The sequence below is a fragment of the Colletotrichum tamarilloi genome (genome assembly GCF_030869305.1).
Source record: "Colletotrichum tamarilloi strain Tom-12 chromosome Unknown Scaffold_7.1, whole genome shotgun sequence".
Taxonomy (NCBI): Eukaryota; Fungi; Ascomycota; class Sordariomycetes; order Glomerellales; family Glomerellaceae; genus Colletotrichum; species Colletotrichum tamarilloi.
The window spans coordinates 824,231-844,454 of record NW_026849390.1 but is presented as its reverse complement, the minus strand read 5'-3'; the positions used below and the strand labels follow the sequence as shown (position 1 = coordinate 844,454).

General features: G+C 50.8%; 5 protein-coding genes across 5 annotated transcripts; 4 read left to right on the top strand and 1 right to left on the bottom strand.

Annotated features, from left to right (window-relative positions):
* CTAM01_03209 (uncharacterized protein) lies at window positions 1-731 on the bottom strand (the record flags this gene model as incomplete). The annotated part of the gene is made up of 2 exons (XM_060519246.1): window positions 1-183; window positions 426-731. The coding sequence occupies 2 exons, from the start codon at window positions 729-731 to the stop codon at window positions 1-3; spliced, it is 489 nt and encodes a 162-aa protein (XP_060386245.1).
* A 3,140-nt stretch (window positions 732-3,871) lies between these two features.
* CTAM01_03208 (uncharacterized protein) lies at window positions 3,872-4,159 on the top strand (the record flags this gene model as incomplete). Its single annotated transcript, XM_060519245.1, has 1 exon — window positions 3,872-4,159. One exon carries the CDS (start codon window positions 3,872-3,874, stop codon window positions 4,157-4,159), a length of 288 nt encoding a protein of 95 aa, XP_060386244.1.
* Window positions 4,160-6,521: 2,362 nt separating this feature from the next.
* Window positions 6,522-7,983, top strand: CTAM01_03207 (uncharacterized protein; the record flags this gene model as incomplete). The annotated part of the gene is made up of 5 exons (XM_060519244.1): window positions 6,522-6,641; window positions 6,730-7,085; window positions 7,239-7,295; window positions 7,722-7,757; window positions 7,794-7,983. 5 exons carry the CDS (start codon window positions 6,522-6,524, stop codon window positions 7,981-7,983), a joined length of 759 nt encoding a protein of 252 aa, XP_060386243.1.
* A 6,526-nt stretch (window positions 7,984-14,509) lies between these two features.
* On the top strand, window positions 14,510-18,106 carry CTAM01_03206 (F-box domain-containing protein; the record flags this gene model as incomplete). Its single annotated transcript, XM_060519243.1, has 2 exons — window positions 14,510-14,915; window positions 14,973-18,106. 2 exons carry the CDS (start codon window positions 14,510-14,512, stop codon window positions 18,104-18,106), a joined length of 3,540 nt encoding a protein of 1,179 aa, XP_060386242.1.
* A 1,129-nt stretch (window positions 18,107-19,235) lies between these two features.
* Window positions 19,236-19,511, top strand: CTAM01_03205 (cyanamide hydratase family HD domain-containing protein; the record flags this gene model as incomplete). The annotated part of the gene is made up of 1 exon (XM_060519242.1): window positions 19,236-19,511. A coding segment is annotated over one exon (276 nt), but the record flags the coding sequence as incomplete, so codon positions are not given.
* Window positions 19,512-20,224: the final 713 nt, after the last annotated feature.

The following is a 20,224-nucleotide window of genomic DNA, read 5'->3' as shown; positions in this document are numbered from 1 at the left end:
TTAGGTTGGGTTTTCTCGTCGCCGGAAGGGGGGATTTGCACTGTTGGATCCCTTGGACGGGCTGGTGTGGATTTCACGTTTGGGCGGATAGGACAGGGATTGAACGGGGGCCTGGCATTCGGTACGGTTGGGCCACTTCTTTCCAAAGCTCCCGGTGTATGCGTGTGTTTTTGGGCTGTCTATTCTGTTCCAGTGTCATTTACTACGGAGCAACACTGCTCATACTGTATCTCACTCTCATGAGATTCGTCGGGGGGAACGGGACACGACTCTCTGGGCGCATCGAGGCCCAGGCGCTCTGCGGAGACGGAACGAGAGACGAACTCGAGATTTCCCATGGGCCCATCAGAGATTCAGAGCCCAAGCACCGGGGCGATGCAAGCGCACTGCACAATTCATCCCGTCTTCTCCAGCACAAACCAAACATGAGCAGTCGCGGGATTATGTAAGGAGCGATCTGGACCGACCCGTCTATCAACCTTAGTCCTTAGGTAAGAGGTATCCGTGCAAGGTGTACCTGAATACTTGAGGTACCTGCTGCGTAAGGACTGGGTCCAAGCCTGTGTAAACAGCGCTGGAAGGACCGACTTCCCGAGACGCTCTGTCGCTTCATCGCCAGATGCCCCAGAGGTACTGGGCCTGCCCACCTCACGATGTATGGGGCAGGAGCCAGAGTGCGAGAGCAGGCGCAAGAGAAAGAGCAAGAGCAGAACTTCGGCAATCGCCAGCATTGGAAGGAACCAGCAGCAGCGACAGGCCAGGCAAAAGGAGCCACGAACGGTTGAATTGATGAATCACAGCCAGGCCCCTGCTGCGTTACCTCTCGCAGGGCTTGGGTATCGTACGCTTCCAGCCCGGTCATCTAGCCTGATGCTCCCGTCACACTGTTTAACTCCATCGTTTTGCATTACTAGAGGATTGCCGTAGTATATGTAGACGCTACCCTGCCCTCGAATTCCGCACTATTTAACCTTAACCCTTTTCTCTCCTATCCTTTCCTCTATTCTACCCTCTCCCTCGTTAAGGGATCGCTAGAATCGTAGTTTCGATAGCTTATTAATAAGCTAATATTACTATTTAGAGGTAAGTAACCTATTTTTATACGTAGGTACTAGGAGTTTTATTATTATAAAAATAGTAATAAATATACTAGAGTACTCGAGAGAGCTTTTTAATAAATTTTTAATACTATTTAAAGTAATTATCCTCGAGCTATAAAAAGAAGCCGAGGTACTATATTAATACGGCCCTATTTATTTCGTTAGTACTAATAATACCCTTTTTAGCATAAAATATATTAATAATACTCTATAACCGCGTTACTACGCTTTATAAATCGTACTTAATAATAATAAGGATTCTAGCGTTTTTTTTTAAGTCTTTTATTAAAGTTATTATCGTAGGGTTAGTTTAGTTATTAATATTTTAATAAGTATTTTAACTTAACTCAGAGGTTCTTATAGCTCTTAATAAGAGGCTTTTAAAGGACTTATAACTAGACTTTTTACTTATTATAAGCGAAGCTATTATAATTAAAGCTATAGCGATTAAAGCTATAGCGCTACTTATAGACCTCGATAGTAAGTAGTTAGTAATATAATTATTTTTTTTATATAATAAGCTTAAAAAAGTATCTTAATTTAAGTACTAAGTAAGTACTATACTGTTTTATTAAAACTATATTCTTATACTTGTGACTTAGAAAGAATTAACTTTCTTCGATAACAAGGTACTCAGATGCTCCCGTCAAATCCCAAACTCCTTTCGACTTCCAAGCTTCCAGCCCCCAACTCCTCGAAAGGCCTTCTCTTTTGGGCCGGCATCCACGCGAACAATAACCTGGCCTGCTCTTCTCCCCCACTTTCATCTTACGGCCGCAATCATATCTGGTCACGGTTTGTCTCAAGAATACACATTACACAGTGCCCTCGTCAATCCCAGCCTAGCGGTCACGACAATGCTTTTTTTTTTTTTTGTTCGAGAAGCATTGGCACGGGCGCTTAGCTGTCTAACGCGCAGAGATGCCTTCTCTGACCTCTCTCCCAAAAATCGCCCGCCTCTTTCAATGTGACCCCAAGGATCTGGTCCAAGGCAAACAGAGAACCACCGAAGCCGAAACAGCTTGTTGGGATACTCACCCGCGGGAGACAAAAGCAGCGAACGGCACAGCTCGATCAATCAATGCCAATGCACGAGGCGGTCAGACATCACCGCCCGCAAAGTCTTAGCAACCAGAAAACGTCAGACCTGCCAGGCCTGTAAGGCTGTCTTTGGCAACCGCAACATGCCCTGTTTGGGCTGCTCTGACCAATGCCTACATACGGACACATACTTGAATACGGAGTACAGATACCTTTGCTGTATTCTATTCTAGCCTCCAACTGCGGATACCTATTCGTTCAAAGCTACGAATATAGACACACGTCCACCGCGGACGGCTACACAGGACACGCCTTTGCTTTCACACGTACTATCTCGGCCGAAGGGGCACTGGGTTTCTCTCCACCCCTTATTGGTCTCTTGCACCGAAACGACAATGTTCCATGCGTGCTTCTACGCCATCTTTTGCTTATTGACATGCGCACGTTGAACGACGTACCCATATGTCGACTCATCTTTGTGTCACTACCCATCAGGATAGCGGACAGTGTCAACGTCGAATGTCAAAGTCGCTGTCGACGTCAACCTAGGGTTTCGGCGCCACGCAAACACGAGTACTAACGCATCAGACACGGGTGCAGCTACAGCTGCAGGGAACCATCGCCATACACTTTGCCTCGAATTTACATCACATACACGGTAACCCAGGGACAGCCGGTGTCTACAATGCAGCGACCCGGCCAAAGGCAGACAGAAAATTTTCTGGGCCAGTCAGGCACTCGCCCACTTGCCTGACACTACATAGATATAGAAGAATCATGCCACCCCGCAGCTGCACAGCGGTGCACCGCATCGCAGCTCCGGAACATCACAAGCTGCATACCGGTGACACCCACTGTTGTCACTCCTCCTGGGCCGGCCTCGGGGAGGCGGGCAATTCACCCTATGGTTGCTCTGGGTCCGCGCTGCGGGGGCGGGATTCTCGCTTGGAGATATGGCTGAATCGGCCGTAAACGATTTGACGGAACCCTGACGCCACGCCACCCGATTTACTTTGCCTCGACACGCGAACCGAAGACGGCCACCTTCTTCTACCCACGCGGCCGGGTCCAATTTCGATGGCTGCCTCATCAAAAGGCACATTGTGGGCTTGGGGCGTTTGCAATGGATCTTATCCACGAGCTTACCTAGGCCAGACCCGACCATCATCTCGGCGGACGATTCAAGTATTCCCACTCGGCCGACGGCAACTGACAGATTACGAGCTATATCTTCCAGGTTCCGCCTTTGCCAGACAAAGGGGCAAAGACTCCATGACACGGGAATACTAGCTATCGCCCCTGTTCCCAATCCGGACTGCGAGGCAAAAGTCAAAAGTCAAGATGCAGACCGGCTGCAACAACGTCTTTCAGTGGCAGGTGAGAGATGACACGTCCTGGTGGACGAGTTGCCGCCAACCTGCCTGTATCCAATCAAGCGTGTCGCCGGCGCTGCAGGCGGGCAACTATTGGTGCAAACATCGTTGCAGACGACCAGGACTCTGTAAAGACCTTCTTTCATGGATTAGGTACAGACAGGTGTTTTCGTCATGTGCATCAACCAGCCCCCGACTCAGGGTAAATAGGAGCAACGTGGGATCGTTCTGGCCAACGAGCAGTGACTGTTAGAACCAACCGCATAGCAGCCGCATATGACCCGCCGCCCGCCGGAGTTGGCGATCACGGCGATGATACCCTCCAAAGAAAATAAGCCCATCTGGCCAGTCGGGTCGATGAAATCTTCAGCAATCATATCGAAGTTCTGCCAGCCGAGGGACGACCCTCTTAGAGTTAGCGGTCCCAAGCTCTCAAGAAGTTCCCTGAGCCCCGCTCGAATACCACCCGTGGACAGCATCGATGCAACTGGCCTCAATTCCGGCTCCGAGCTTTACTGGAAACGGTTTTCTCTGCATGGTGCGGGGCCCGCGGAAGGACAGCCCTCGACAACTCTACCAGAGAAACCAGACGGAGGACTCAAACAGCTCAACTTTGTGTCGTCATGTCACGCACGACTCGAATGACTTGCAGCGGCTACATCTCCTCGACCCTTTCGTGTGCATGTATTGACCAGGAAGATTTTTCTATTATTTTGCAAAGCGGCCGCTTCCCCTCTTTGTTGATTGCTGTTACAGGATGTTCGAATCGGTTCGGACTTCATGGACTCCGTCTCACTTGTCTGTCCTTGCTCTAATGGGATGGGTCTTGGAGGTCAAGTAATTGACCGGCACCTCGGTCGCACCAGATGGAGCCCCTTTGGTGGCAGATCATACCCGCCGACTAATGAAGTCTGCGGGTTTGAGTGGCGCTACGGAAAGATTGGCTTGGATCGACGCTCCCATGTGTTGATTACCCGTCGGACCCTTTTCTCTAATTACGGAGCACGTCTTGGACATCCTAAAGACACACATCGAATGTGCATGAACTAGGAACGATTGGTATTGAATTGCGTTCTGCCTACGCAGTTGACGTCTTACATTCCATTTGTCACTGTGCCGGGTTCAACCCAGGACAGCTGAGCCAGAGGGTCGGGGAACCCCAGCCAAGTGGTTGACGGTGTGGGCGGCAAAGGCTTTGTTCGCTCTCTGTGTCTATTTCAATCTCATCTCTCTGAGTACCTTGTTATCGAAGAAAGTTAATTCTTTCTCAATCATAAGTATAAGAATATAGTTTTAATAAAATAATATAATACTTATTTAGTACTTAAATTAAAATACTCTTTTAAGCTTATTATAAAAAAATAATTATATTATTAATTACTTATTATTAAGGTTTATAAATAGTATTATAATTTTAATTATAATAGTTTTATTTATAATAAATAAAAAGTCTAATTATAAGTCCTTTAAAAACTTCTTATTAAAAACTATAAAAACCTCTAAATTAAATTAAAATACTTACTAAGATATTAATAACTAAACTAACCCTATAGTAATAATTTTAATAAAAAACTTAAAAAAAAATACTAAAATCCTTATTATTATTAAATATGATTTATAAAACGTAATAACGTAGTTATAAAATATTATTAATATATTATATATTAAAAAGAGTATTATTAATATTAATAAAATAAATAAAATTATATTAATATAATATTTTAACTTTTTTTTATAACTTAAGGATTATAACTTTAAATAGTATTAAAAATTTATTAAAAAGCTCTTTTAAATACTTTAATATATTTATTATTATTTTTATAATAATAAAACTTTTAATACTTATATATAAAAATAAATTACTTATTTTTAAATAATAATATTAGCTTATTAATAAGTTATTAAAACTACGATTTTAATAATTTTTTAATAAGGGAGAGGGTAAAATTAAAAAAAGAATAAGTAATTTATAAAAAGGGTTAAGGTTAAATAGTGCGGAATTTGAGGGTAGGGTAGTATTTATATATACTGCGGCAATCCTCTAGTAATGTAAAACGATGGAGTTAAACAGTGCAAATCTTATCTCTCAGATCTGCCAATTGGGGCTTTCGGTGGCTTCGCAAACTCTCTACCACGAAGGAGAGAAGATCTGTTTCCTCTCTCACCGCCTGTCCGAAGCCAATCAGCGGCTGAACCATTGTTTTGGGAGTTCAACTACCTTGGACGAAGGATTCTTACAACCAGGGCATCAGAGGGAGTTGAACCCAAAGAGGCAGCTTCATCCTCGATAGGTTTCAATACGCGTGCCCAGACTTGCAGGCCAGATCCACCTCAACCTCTGGATTGCCCAATTGGCTCCTTTACGTGAGAGGCTTTATCTTTTATGGTTTTATTGCCACAACCAACACCTCGATTTGGAGATGATCCTTCAGTCAGCTGCAAAATTGCTGTTGCCAAGCTCAGCTCAGCTCATTTCAAGGGGGGCCAATAGGTGTATGGAACGGCAACATCAACAAAGAATGCTGATCTAAACTTGTGGTTTTAGAAAGTCATACCGACCTTACAACCCGACCAATTCTGGAGACCTAGGCCGAATCCCATGGTCTCACAGGGTAGCTAACCCCTACATTCCAAATGCCACGGGATAGATGGAACGTATCGACAACAACAAATACAGCCTTGCAACCTTGGCGGGGCAAAAACGCCGTCACCTCCTGCGTTTCAGGGTCGCAGACTACGGATACGCCGAACCAGGTCGCCGGCGTATCGACAGCTCCCCCAGCCGCCAGTCTCATTAGCCGCTACGAGTGCCTGGCATGAACAGATCTTGCAAATCTGCGGCGCCTTCGCGCCCACCCGCTGTTATTTCCGGAACACCTTACCACCTCAACCTACTGTGTAATACGCCACATGTCAATCCAAATTCCCAAGCAGACGGTGCGCCGCTCTCAACGGTTTCGGTGCGGCGGCTCGAGTTCGGTAGTGATTGGCGTCGGGGGCGTCCGTCATGAGACCTCCCCATACCTCCACTTTGGGATACCGCTTCGTTGCATTGATGACGTCCTCTGCGTGGCTGCGATGGGCTTGGGCGCGTCGATTTGGCTCCATCAGAGCTTCCAAATCACAGGTCAATGAATGCTTCTTCGAGCGCCTCCTGTGACCTGCCGTCTGCGTATCACGTCTGTCCTGGAAAGTACTCTTCCCTTGTTTCCTAGGCCTCTGCCATGAGTTTATGGCTGACAGGCGCAGAGGGTTACAAGTCAGTGACAATTTCCGCAAACCCCATCTATGGCGTATGCGAATATCCCATTTTCACAGCAGCATACACAAGAGCGTTTCTTCTCGTGAAGACTACCCGTACTTTTTTCAGCCGTGTCGTTGAACTTGTTGCACGGGTTTCGTCTGATCGCCGCGTCTTCTGGAATTCTCAGCCTCCCCGGTCCCTGTCAAACGGGCCGAGACGAAGCGTCATCTCTACTCATTTTCCCCCTCGGGCCCCTCTCCCTTCCTCTGCGGGGACCGACACGATGAACCGCTATGGAATTTTGACTTCTGACTCTGCTACGGTACGGTAGCATTGGAATTTCGCCACCATTTAGTTTTCAGTCGATTTCTCATTGTTTGCCAATTACCAAGGTCGGGGTGTGGGCAGAAAAAGAAAAATAGAAAAACAGAAAAGATGAGCGGCACGGCGGGTATCCCGCTTGCCGGTTTTTGAATGTAGGTCGTCCCCGGGGTCCTTGTCCTTGTGCCGGCCCGGTTCGCGTGACTTTCCTGACTTGTAGGTCAACGCCGTCCGGTCACAGAAGGACTGCCCCCAAATGGCAAAACTACACAATAAGGTACCAATATCCACCCCCTGTTTCCTTGTTGGCGATCATTACCGTGGCCGCTGCCAGGTGAGAGCCAGTTGTGAAGCTTTGTATTTCTAATCTGCTGTTTCTTGGGGGCCGTGTTAGATTGTCATCGTCGCTGGGACAGAGGTAAATCGACTCGCAGACGTTGAGGCCGCTACCCCCGCGAACCCGGACCCGAATTCTGGTCCGGCTTGACGTTGAGGAAAGTTTTTGGTATCCTTGCTGCTCCGGGGCACAAGGCTTTGAACTTAGAGACAGCGTGGCAGCCCACCAGACGCATGTTTTCGACAGCGTGGCTCACAGGGGTCTTGGCGGCTGTGCTTAGAGTTTCCATGTTGCAACTCTATTAGAGTTGTGGTTGTCCCTGATAGCAATCGTCGCAAGGTGTAAGTCAAGCTATCGTGACTATTGTTGTATTCTAGGGGGCTAATTGATATCGAAGACTTGATAAACTCCCATGGTCTTGGCAAGGGGGCTTTGTCTTCCGAGTCCCCTTTCCCCTCGCCGGCTCACGATACTAAACAACTCTACTCTGTACGCGGCGAATATTCGGCGGATGCGATGCGGTATACCCTGAATTATTCGGATCTCGGCCACGCTGGGAAACTTTGAGGTCATCGGCGGACTGATCGGAAGATTGTGGATAATTATTGTCTGTGAAACGGGCGTTTGGGGAGAAAGCGCAATCTTGGTCCATTTCGGCCCCGGATATCGTTCATGTTGACCGCTTCGAAGAGAAGGCCGAGGCGCGCGCAGAGTTCGCAATCGACTTTCTCTTGGCCAGCGAAATTGCCATTGACAAAGTTGTCAGTGCGGTTCACTCTAGGGGGAAAACGAAGCACGCCATCTTCCGTCTCGTGATACGGGGATTGCTGCTCGTGTATCATCACAGGCTGGGTTTCATCCTCGATGCTGACGACGACACAATTTGCAGAGTTGCATGTTGAGTTTTGTTCACAAGTCGGGAATGCTCGCTCTCGCAAAGACTGCGATGGGTTGCTGAAGGAACCTGGACAACGATGGTGACATTTCGCCAGGCATGCTCACCATCGTGACTGGGGTTTAAGGATTGCGGACCCCCTTTCTTGTCGAGGTCCATACGCGCGAATCAACCATCTAGATTATAGACCGTAGGCCCTTCTCACCTTATCTGGATGCCGTCCAGCTTTGGTGAGGGCACAAACGGAACAGGGTACTTGGTCGTTCTAGAGAGAGGCAGGGGGGCTTCCAACAGCCAGAATCTCTGTACTTTTGTGAAATGCGATAACTGTCAGGAGTTAATCCAGTCCGCGCTCAGGTCTGCCAATAGCTATGCCGGAGATGCCTCTAGATAGCAACAAATACGAAAAAGATGCTTAGCTATTGGGAGTAGAAACTTCAGACACGATACCCGCAGTCGTCCCCCCCTGAAGCACGAAGTACTCGAGGCCCCTTATCGACGAGCTGGTAATGAAGGCATTCGTAGATTCGAGTTTCGAGCAGTCACCATACTGCGTATACAACTGCCGCGAACACCATCCGAACGTGCCTGATCGATAACGTACCTGTATCAAAGTGCCGGGGAGGGAACAGGCATGCGGATGGTGGTGTTCGAAATTCGACGTGCGCTTGTCCCTTGCAAAGCCTGCAAAGGGCCGATTTACTTTGCAACAGCATATCTAAACACCGATAGCCTGGGGTTTGTTTCCCACCCTCAAAACCCCCATCGGCATTGTGTCCGAAGACTCGTTGACTTGGCGCCTTGGTAATTACTCCGTGCTCCGTCCGCAGGTTGTAGTGAGGGTAGACTTTTCTGCCCAGGCGGCAATGGGAGGCAGACTCGGGAGGCGGAACGCATTGGACGACACATACAGACGTGTGCATGTGCGAATCTTGCGAAGAATATCCGAAGTGTCGTCTCGTTGGTGTGTACGCTATAATGAGGCCTTGACGAGTTTCAAACGAACAGAGAGCGCGCCAATGGGAGGAAAGCGGAACTCGACGCGGGCTGGCAACGCCGAACTGGGTAGTCACCACCCACCAACGAGGCAACGACGGCTTCTGTTCCGTAGTCAGGTTCACGGTTCAGGGTGGTTGAGGGCCAATGAGAGTTGCGTGCTGTTGGAGCTTGGGTTCAACTGACCCCCCGTTGCCTCGGGGGGTTGTTCCACCGCTTTAGTAAAGATGTCCCGTTTCATGATAGCTGGCCCTTTCTGCAGTGTTTTTTCTTTGTATTTCTGTGCCAAGAGCGCTGTGGTTCGGGGGGGTGTTCCACGGCTTCTGCCCAAGAGGGCAGGTCAGCGTCGGTTGAGGAGTCCTGCGAGGCCCCGAATGGGACATGAGTTCGGGGATGTTGGATGGGGTTTGGCACTGTCCACGTCGGGAGATGCGCCGTAAAGCCGCGGTAGAGGTGGCTCATTTCCAACGTCTTTAGTGGGGTGGTTGCGAACGCATCGTCTCGTCTCTGTCTTTTCGGACGAGAAAAGGACCCTCCCCACCTATCCCACCTATTGTGGTATGTCGACAATCGACGACGACGACAACGACGACAGCTACACGTAACCGTGCTGTACATATGCAGACGAGGACGAAGACGGCGATGACCGACGGCCGGTGCGGCACTGGCGGTGCGTGGCTTCCCCAGTAGACGCGTTGAATTACGGCCAGGGGTTATGGAAATAGAACCGAGCAGAGAGAAGTTATTGACGCGCTGTATCCGTGCATGTTAATGTCACTAGGTGACTATGACGCAGATGGGAGACTCTGCTCCGAGCCTCTGATTGCAGAGACCATGCTCATATTACCTCCCTGTCAGAGGGCTGTGATGTCCCGCGCCATCACCCGCTGCGTACGACTATACGCGACCTAGGGTGTAAATTGGCGATCAAGGGCGAGGTTGGGCGTGTTGGAGTCAAATTCTTGTTTCTCTTCCCTGCGTGCCGGTGTGATGAAGAACATGATTCTCCAGTGTTTTCTCTTATTTTTTTCGGGTTCAATGGAGCTCGTACGTTGGGCACCATTGTCGATTGGACCGGCCGCATGGCGGACATTGAGGGTGTTGAAACTCGCAACGGGGTTCCTCCCAGGGAAGTTTGGATGGGCGTTGAGAGGCGAGCGGGAGGGCCCGTGGCGCCGGACCGGGGGGTCGGGTTTTGAAAAATGGAAAATCGTTCTTTCGCTAGGGACACTGGCGTGAGGTCGTTGTATCCTCTGTTTTGAAGCCTGAATAGGGTGTTGTCAACTGCTGATCAACATTGCGAGTTTTGTCTCCTTGCAGTTTTTGCCCCGTTGCAACTCTATGCAATTGCAGACTTGCGGTGATTCGCAATAAGAGTTGACCGGGGTTCCACTTCGGACGAAGCCCCTGAAGGCTGAGTGAGAAGTCCAGTAAGGAAACTTCGGATGAGTTCCTAACTTCTTATTTAGCTGGGGAGGGGGGGGGGGGGATTAGATTCAGGACTTGGATGCTCTTTGAGACTTGGACCGCGGGAAGACGGAATGCTGCGGTGGCTATGGCAGATACCCAAGATGTGAACAAACAGGATGGACAACGGCATCGGCGGGATACAGCTCATCTCAAATGCCTGTCCTAGGATGAATCTAGGCAGCTTTGCCAGGAATTAATTGGTGGTGATAGCTCGCGTTCATGGTGTATGTTTTTTGGCTTGTTAGAAGGGCTTGGCACATTACTTTGCCCGCGAAATGCCAGAATTGTTTCCTAGAAGGGACGGTAAGTTCAATTGGCCCTGGTTCGTGACCCCTTCATCATGAGACTTTCTCATCAGGGACAACCCAGGAGAGGGAACCCTGAATCTTGGGTCAAGGAGTCGCAGACTGCAGTCTTCTGGGCGTATCGGGAAGTTTCTTAGATGACTTTTATTTTGACTTTTTGACAGCCGTTTTGACAGGGCCCCCGTTCACCGTTGGCTCTACAACGCTAGACCTGGAAGGGAAAAAGGAAACATCCACGGGCAAGACTGGGCCCTCCGTCCGTTCTGGCCCGTACCGTCTATGGGACGTCTAATATCCGTAGTGTTTGGCTAGATGCGTGTATCCGTATGTGAGTGAACTTGTGTGCCGACAACGCCGAGGAATGCTCTCATTACCCATTTTTATTGTGTTGAAGTTTTTCTGCTCATGGTGATTGTTCAGCCTTTTCGAGCGAGTCGAGTCCAGCGCTTGCTATGCGAGGAGCGCGCGGAGTGTGATTAGGTAGCTGTCAGTTTCGTGGTATGCGATATGGGGCCCTGTGCTGTTCACAACTTCACTGTGGGATCCATATCCGCATCCGCAGATATAATGGAGACGTTCTCTTGGCCCCGAAAGAATTGCCTTTCTGTGCTCTGTTCTCCGTCCAAGCGCGGCCCAAGGGAATGGGCGACTGTGCGGAGACCTACGTCACAGGTGGCTCCTTTCTCCTACAGATTTGACTCGGCCGTTTTTCAATGAGGTGGACTTGGGAGGTGGATATCTGTATGGTTACCCTAGGATCCTGGATGTTGTTCTGGGCACCCATGCGATGGGGATGTTCGACTCTTGTGGTTCGGGGCCGGCCCCCGGAAGTCGGGAATTCTTAATCTGTGGTGTGTGCTCAGTTAACCGTCAGTGCGCTACAGTGCACGGTCTTTGTGATAGATGAGAGATCATCAAGAAAATCTGGGAATCGAGGGAAACAGTGACGAGTCCTGACTCGGCGGTGGAAGAAACTGCCTCAGATGCCATGATCTGATGATCGAGAGGGTTTGAGCCGCTTGACACCCCATGATTTGGATGGATAGAGTCGCCGAGGCATACTAGGTATCTGTCGTATCGAACAGCCCGGTAGGTTTGAGTAAGTCTCTGCTGTGCCGCACATGGGTTATTATTATAGCGACGGCTGAAGCGCGAAAAAAACGGAACTGGACCGCACCGATGGGATTTGCCTAGTGTTTGCCCTCGTGAGAAAAACAAGTAACCTGCGAGAATCGGGAGAGTGTGGGAAGAGGACCCTTGACATCCGAACGCACAAGTTCCAGGGGAGGGTTTCCCTTGTTCCACTCGTTCTTCATAGGGCTTCACCGAGGATGGAGATTTGGAGGTGCCACCGTGCCAGGGCCCAGGGACCAAGGTGGGTGCGAAAGAGAGAAGGGGAAATGGGAGGAGACTGTCCTGGTCTCATGGCACCGTTACGCGGCCCAGCCCCGGGGACCCTGTGTGTTGGTAACCGGGCTGAGATTGCCAGATTGCTCTGCCTTGGCCGCGCGACTCATGTTGTGCGGAATTGCGGCAGCATGATGAGTCGGTGTCCAAGATTTGGGGAGCTGGGGGGGATGTAAGGCGTCTGTGCTTCTTCTCGTCAAGGTGGTGATGGTAGGCGATGCCGTGATGGCGGTGACAACACGTCTCCTATGAGCTTGGGAATCGAGCCACTGGAAGTTGACTCTGTGGTGCCGCGGCTGGCGCAAACGCGAAAGGGGGTTCTTGGAGGCCGCTCTGTAATCTTTGAAGAAATACGAGGCCGAACCGAGGTACTGGGATCGGAACAGATCCGTCTTTGGAGGCGTCCCGGAAGTTCATGATACCACTTCGGGCGGCTGTGGTCGGTGGCTGTCACGGTTCAGGCTGACCGTCGGCCGCTTGATGGTGCCAGCGTTGATTTACACTCCGGGGCACAGAGGCCCGGCGCTGTTGTCTAGTAGTACCGTCTCATACGGACAGGGACCTCGAAAAGCAACTTGGTTGAGCAACATCGTAAAGTTGAAATTGTTTCAAGAAGAGGGCCCGATTGTTGAGGTGGACCAAGACAAACGAGAGTAAGTCAGCAGGATGAGGCCGATATTAACTGCCATCCTTACCAACGCGGCGGGCCCTGACTGACGCCGCTAGCGTGGACTCGTTGGTTGCGAACTTGTCGTCAATAATCTGTCAGATTGTTGTCAGCCGTTGTTGTCCCTTGTCTCGGCATATCAAGCAAACTGTCAAACCTGTCAAACCTGCCGCACTCGCACATCAATTCTTCTTGGAAACTTTGGGGGTGCCGAAGGGATTTGGGAGTTGAAAGGGGAAGAAACCAAGACAGCTAGCTGAGGGAGCAGCTGACTGACGAGATAGCATTCAGCCACGCCCCTTGCCCCTTCTTTCCTGTAATTCGCTCTCTTGATCGATGCCACCTGCAGAATGTTTCCTGGATTTCCATCTGCTTCCCTTAGGCACAGCCGACCACCGCCATTTCTTTCCTCTCTCCAATGTTCGGAAGGCAGACTCTGGAGGATCCACTCCAGAAGACCAAGTCAGGGCTCCGAGATTACTCCCCACTTCGAACAGGGACTTATTCCGTTGCTGCCCCGAAAACTGCCATCGCAATTCGAAGATCGTGGCGGACATAGCTCAGTTGGGAGAGCGTCAGACTGAAGTCAACTTCAATCACTTAATCTGAAGGTCGTGTGTTCAATCCACACTGGCCGCATCTTCAACTTTTGCCGTTTGTCCTCAACATCGCATTGGCGATATCCCAACTTTTGGTCCATGCCTGCCTGGACTGCATTGAACTCGGTGCTGTGAGAGTGAATGCAGCTACTCCGTACAGCGTACCGGATTACCGCATCTCAGGAGTGAGTTCCGTTATCAGCGGCCATTGTTCCTTTTTCGTTGAGTCAATGAGGCTAATTAGTGCAGAAAGCCTTGCGAAACACACGGCAGTTGCTGCACCGAGTTGAAGTGGTAGCAGTAGCGAATACATTCGTGACATGATGGCACATGTGTGATCGATTAGCTAGGAATATCAACCAATTGAATGATTTACTGCTTGTTCAATGTGTCCAAGTGGACCTGACTGACAAAACGTTTTGGTGATGATGTTGATGACGGCATTGAAGATTCTGATAAGAACAACCGCTACACCCCGCCACTGATAAGCACCGGCCCGGGGATGTTCCATCGCCGCAATCTCCCGCGACTGTAGGCCATTTCGTCACGAAACGCGACCACGAAAAGCTTCACTTAAGCACCATACACGAATTAGACACGTTATCACACCCTCAAGCCGTAATCGATTCGCAATCCTCCCGCATTTCGCGCAAATTTGTTCTCTCGAACATATCAACTTCATCTCCCAAGACTGTGCACATTGTCCTTGCACAGTCGCCCGCCACCTGCCCACGACCTCCCGTTCCACAGCTTTATGCAACATTGGCCGACAGAGTCTTCAGAAACGCAACATCAACAAGATAACCCCTCGGACACCACTACCTCAGTCCAGCATGGCTTTTGTTCGCGCCAGCAGCCCAACGGCGTCGCTGTCCTTCGCCGCGAAGAGACAGGCAGTGCATCTCCAAGATCTGTTCCAGACGGAGGGCGCCGTGACTCATTCGACGCCGTCAGCGCCGCCCAGCTCGACGAGAAGCTTCGCCGGCTGAGTTTTGACGATTCAGCTTCTGTTGATAGCCATTCAGCCGTCGCTGGTCAGCGAGTGATTGATTACGAAAATGCGCAAACCCCGTCTACTCCCCGTCAAGCTTTGGGCTTCAAGGTCATCAAGCGATCTGAGAATCGACCCGATAGCGTGCAGTTGACAGACTTTCCAAATGGTATGCAGGACAAGACAGAGGATCGCAGTTGAACCCCCGCTAACGCTATGGTTGTAGAGTTGTTGACCCACGTCCTATCTCACCTACATCCCGATTCGCACTCGGCGATAGCTTTGGTGTCGAAGCGTTTCTACTCGCTCGTTACGACGCCCCATGCGTGGCGAATGGCCTTTTTACGATTCTTCCCGGGTCACGATAGTCTGACTACAAAATCTGGCGAGCAGAATCGCGCAGGGCCCTTGGACCATGACTCTTTCGAATTCGTTCGCTCAGAGTCTCGCTACTTTTCTCGCTTGACTTCTCTTGCGACGTGGCGAAGTGAATATCTCCTACGAACCCGTCTTTTGAGGGGCCTCATCAGAGGTAAACCAGGTGCTAAGCCTGGCGGCATTGGAGCATCTGGCCGAAGCAGTAAGAAGACAAGCGCTGTCTTGACCTACAACTCGAAGCTGCCCTGGGCTGTGACCCACATCCATGCCGACTTCACTGTCAAGAAGGCTCCCCGGGTTATTCACGGCACTGCCGACCTTGGTGCCGCGACCTTGAGTGATTCTTTTATTGGCAAGGTGGAGAAATGGGGATTCCGAGACCCTTTCACTATTCTACAGCTGGACGAGGTGTTTCCCAATCTTGAGCCATATGGTGCTGGCGATGGACCCGCCGCTTGCCCAAACGTCATGGATGTCAGCCAGCCCTATGGCATGCTCTCCGGCGAAGGCTTTCCAGGCGGACGTGCCTACTACCGCCCGATCAATGAGATGCATGGTCGGTATCTTGGTAGCGACACTGGCGTAATCGACACCTACCCCGATATTCCCAAGATCCCTGAACTATCAGAAGCGATTTCGGCCGTTTGGGTTGCTAAATCCACTGCTGTACCCAACATTACGCACTCCACGGTCGGGATCATCACCGGCTCAACTCTCGGAATCGTCACTACGTATGCGCTCCACGGAGACGGAAGTGGCCCGCGGCATCCCAACGGCGAGATGACAGCGCGATGGGTGCTCAGCCCCGGTGTTCCGATCGTCTCAATCAAAGTCGACGATCAGTATACCCAGAAGCGCAAGACTGCCCAGCGCGTATGGGCTGTGGCTCTTAATGCCCTGGGAGAGGTGTTCTACCTGGTCGACGTGCCGAAGACAAGTCTGGAGCGATCTAAAGGCGAAGATGTCACCAAGAACGCATGGTTCGCCGGACGCTCAGTCTACTGGCGGCTCATCGACGACTCCCGTCGCCAGGCTCGGCCCGATGAGTTCGACAAGCATGCTCTCCGAGGTGCTTATTCGCCTCGATCTCCCGCAGACGCGATGAACTTGAGTAAAGAGCAACTCGTCGCGGAAGCCCGTGAGATTGAAAAATTCCTCCGTTACAAGCCGTCACATTTCCGGAAGGTCTGTGATGGCTGGGACATGCGAAGAAGACTGGAGGTCGACTTTGCGAACGATGACGCCGGCGGCGCCGGGGAGGTCATTGTCTCTATTCATTGCGGGCTGGAGGAGACACATCCCCCGAGCGTCACTCGCTATGCCCGAGCCATGTCCCAAACGCCGCGACAGACTCCAGACACTGTGGAAGATACTGCTGCAGTCTATCAGGATGTCCCTCCAGTGCAGCAGTCAATATTTGGATCGGGAAGAGACTACAAGCATGAGTCTCAGTCCCAGCCCAAGCCTACCAAGGCTGTGGTTAAGGGCGATGTGACACCCATCTCGTCCGGCTCGCTAACGCCCCAGGCAAAGCTCAATTCCATGGATGAATGGGCCGTTGCTACAATGTCACTCGGCAACTATGGAGGTTCAGAGATCACTGCGTCGGCTCTTGATTTGTCGTCACACGCACTTCTCACATTAACGGAAGACCCTCTGCAATTTGGGTCCAGACCTGCTGCCACTCCTACAATGACACCACAGACTGCCGAATCGTCGACAGAAATTCCTGGTCGGCGAACCCGTATGCTGGCTGTCGGAACCAAGGACGGATCAGTTGTTGTCTGGAACTGTCGCGAGCAGCGCAGTATGTCCACCATCTCCCCTCTTCGCATCATTCAAACAGAGTCTCCCGAGATCAGTTGCCTGGCCTTGACGGCTTTGTATCTGGTACACGGCGGAAATGATGGCTTGGTACAAGCATGGGACCCGCTGGCATCTTCGCTCGAGCCGCTCCGTACACTCAATGGACGTTCCAACGGTCGAGTACCCCGTCACATGATGACGATGAACCCTGCGCTCCCGATCGATACATACTCAGCTGCTCGAGCCATCTATCTCGACCCTGATCCTACTGTGTTGCGTGGTATTACGTCTTTCGGGGCCTTCCTGCGTTACTGGTCTTACAGCGCCACTCACCAGCCACCTGGTCGTAAACGTCGGCTTCGACACGCCGATGTTCACGGCCGCCTTGCTACTAGGCGCCAGGGCGGGAATGTTTCTGGCTACATTGCCGCAGAGACTGCAGAGCTTCGGCGAGAGGAGGAACAGGACATTAAAGAAGAAGCCTGGTTGCGCAACAGATTTGGCGTTGGCGCTTTTGGCGACTTGACCGAGGAGGAGGCTCTCCAATATGCGGAAATGATATCCCAGGAGACACTGCTGCTCGAGGAGCAGCGTCGCACTAGTGCCAGCGACACTGGTTCTGCCGCCGATGCTAGCTTCGACACGGTATCGTCCTTCAGCGAAAGTACCGTGGACACAGTTACACCGGAGCCCAGTATTACTGGCTTTACCCCCCCGCCTCCCGTCGTTGAGGAAGAAGACGAGTACGAACAGCAGCTCCAGCAAGCTCTTCGACTTTCTCTGATGGAGGCTACCGACGATGTGGCTCAGTCTCCTCGCAAGAACAGCTCCAGTGATTTCGAGTTTGCCATCAAGTACAAGTCCAAACCGGCGAAGAAGACGACAAAGAGAACACCCTCCATGTCTCCCCCGGCAACTTACAAGCCTATCGCTGGCGCCAAAGCAGGTTCTTCCAGCAAAGCCACGCCTAGGGACGACGACCTTGAGTTGGCTCTCTTGCTCAGTAGTGCTGGATCCGCGAGCCACCCTGCACCACGAGATGATGATTTGGAGCTGGCTTTGCGGCTGAGTCTGCAAGAGAATGGTGCCGGCGATTTCTCTAGCCTCGGTATCCAGCAGGAGCAAGAGGAGTTTCCCATGCTGGAGACTCGCGGGAAGGGCAAGGGCAAGATGTAAAGGCGGCAGTGCCTATTCGCCGCCATAGTCCAGTTGTCTGATTGAATTGTTATTTTTGTACTCTGCCATTCTGTCTCCTGCTCGACTGCGGATAATGCTTCTGATACACTTCTTCTTCATCGCACGCGGGGTTTAGACTCGACGCTTTGAGCCACTGGCATTACCTTAGGGTACTCTCAATCGAGAGTCGTTGAAATATACACTTTGAACTGCGTTAAACCAAATTCGCCTACTTGTAGGCACAAAGTTTGCCACCAATTGCTGACGGGATCTGCTTGCAAAGGGTTGACACATTCACATTAAGAAGTATAGGAGTATTCCCCAGTGCAGACACAATCTCAATGCAAGCGATGACCACCTGCCACAGGATCTCCTTCGCCGGCCTGGCTAACCAGAGCCCATAGAAACAAGGTGCATGCCACATGCCCCCATCGCCGTGGTCTCATTCTAGGTGTACGCAGCGAAGCCTTGTATGCCCTGTATGTCTAGATCTCTCCACAACAGGCTGTTCTCGCCTACCCTCACGACACCATCATCGGCCCAGCAATGACTGACCTCTTCTTGCCCATGTGCCAATCGAGAAGTCAACTCGCACGCGCGGGAGTAGCTATGCGGCATATCATTCTGACTGCAAGTGATCTCAGTTCCTGTTACTGCTCCTTGATCCGGTGCCTTTCCGCTCGCGGGCCATGTCTAGCGGGCGGGAGACTCCGAGTATCTAGACGATGCCTAGCGGCGGTCTGCAGCTAGAAGGACGGAGATGTACGTCTTCAGTGGTCACCCAGAGATGATACTTCTCAGCAGTCGATTCTCATCCCGATGATGAGTGACTTCGACTCATTTGCAGATCCCGAGGTATGATGTGAGGGATCCGGCATGATGCTGCAGCTCCCGAGTCGAGTATGATTCCTCGCCTCGATGACTTCTTCGTTGAATTGTTAACTTCTCCTCTCGATACATCCTGCCTATATCTTGTACAGAATAAAATCAAGCCGAACGCTACGTCTGTGAAGGCTCTTTATTGCCTACCAGCCCAAGATGTGTCAAGGCGGAGTTAGTCTCAGGGAATGTAACATTCTTGCCGCGATGCTCGTCACATTCCACGCCAAAACCTCACCGCAAGTCGCATGTCCTTTGGCATCTGAGGCGGCTTCAGTGCCCTCCAAGCCCTCAAGGACGACGGCGCGTCTGGAAACTAGGGCAAGGTCGTCGCAGAGGCCATCATCCGGCATCAGGACATGAGCGCCGACGGTGCCATTACTATATCGGCCAGCCGATTCATGTCGCGACGCTGTATAATAACCTTTGTAGGCATTCGCTTGCAAGTAGGTTTGAGAGAACGAGCCATGGGAATCCGCGGAGGGAGATCAATGAGGCGTGGCCGAGACTTGGTTGGTGTTCTTGATTTGCTGGGACTGGGAAGAAGGAGTAGGGGATGGGGCCTCTGTACCGTTCTACGCATATTGTTACGTGCAATCTTGACGAGGAGATTTAAAGGAACAACCTAATGATGGGGTATGAAAAGATTGTGCGGTCATTGAGCATAGTCGACTAATCGAGGTAGATCCCTCATCAACTGCGTGCTATGATGGTGTCTGAGGACCAAGTTTGGCCGCGGTAACGGAGTACATGGCAGAATTATAACAACAAAGGATATCTGTTCAGAGAGCCACATCGCTACCTACCACCTGGCTCTACCTACCTCAATGTCTTCAAATTTCTTTCGTAAAAGGTTCCTGATTCTTCGGTTAGAATAGTAGGATACCTACATTCATTATGGACAATCTGAGAATTGATTGGAAGTGAGGTGTGTATGTCACTGGCTGAAGGACCGCCTGACAGAAACAATTGTTTCGGCGCCTACAATACCGGAGCTTTACCGCCGTCGAATGATCGCAGGCCACCCTACAAGGCTTCTTCGAGGAAAAAGCCGTGTTCGTGGGTTTCCCTTACGGTCATGTCGGTACGAGAGCACTGAACAGAAAAATCCAGACGAAGCTGGATGACTATTGTCCAGAAACTCACCCATTCCAACTCCTCTATGAACTCTCCAAATTCATCCTTGATTTAGTGTCTATTTGATTTCTTTGACGCTAATATTACTGTTCTTCCAAGCTT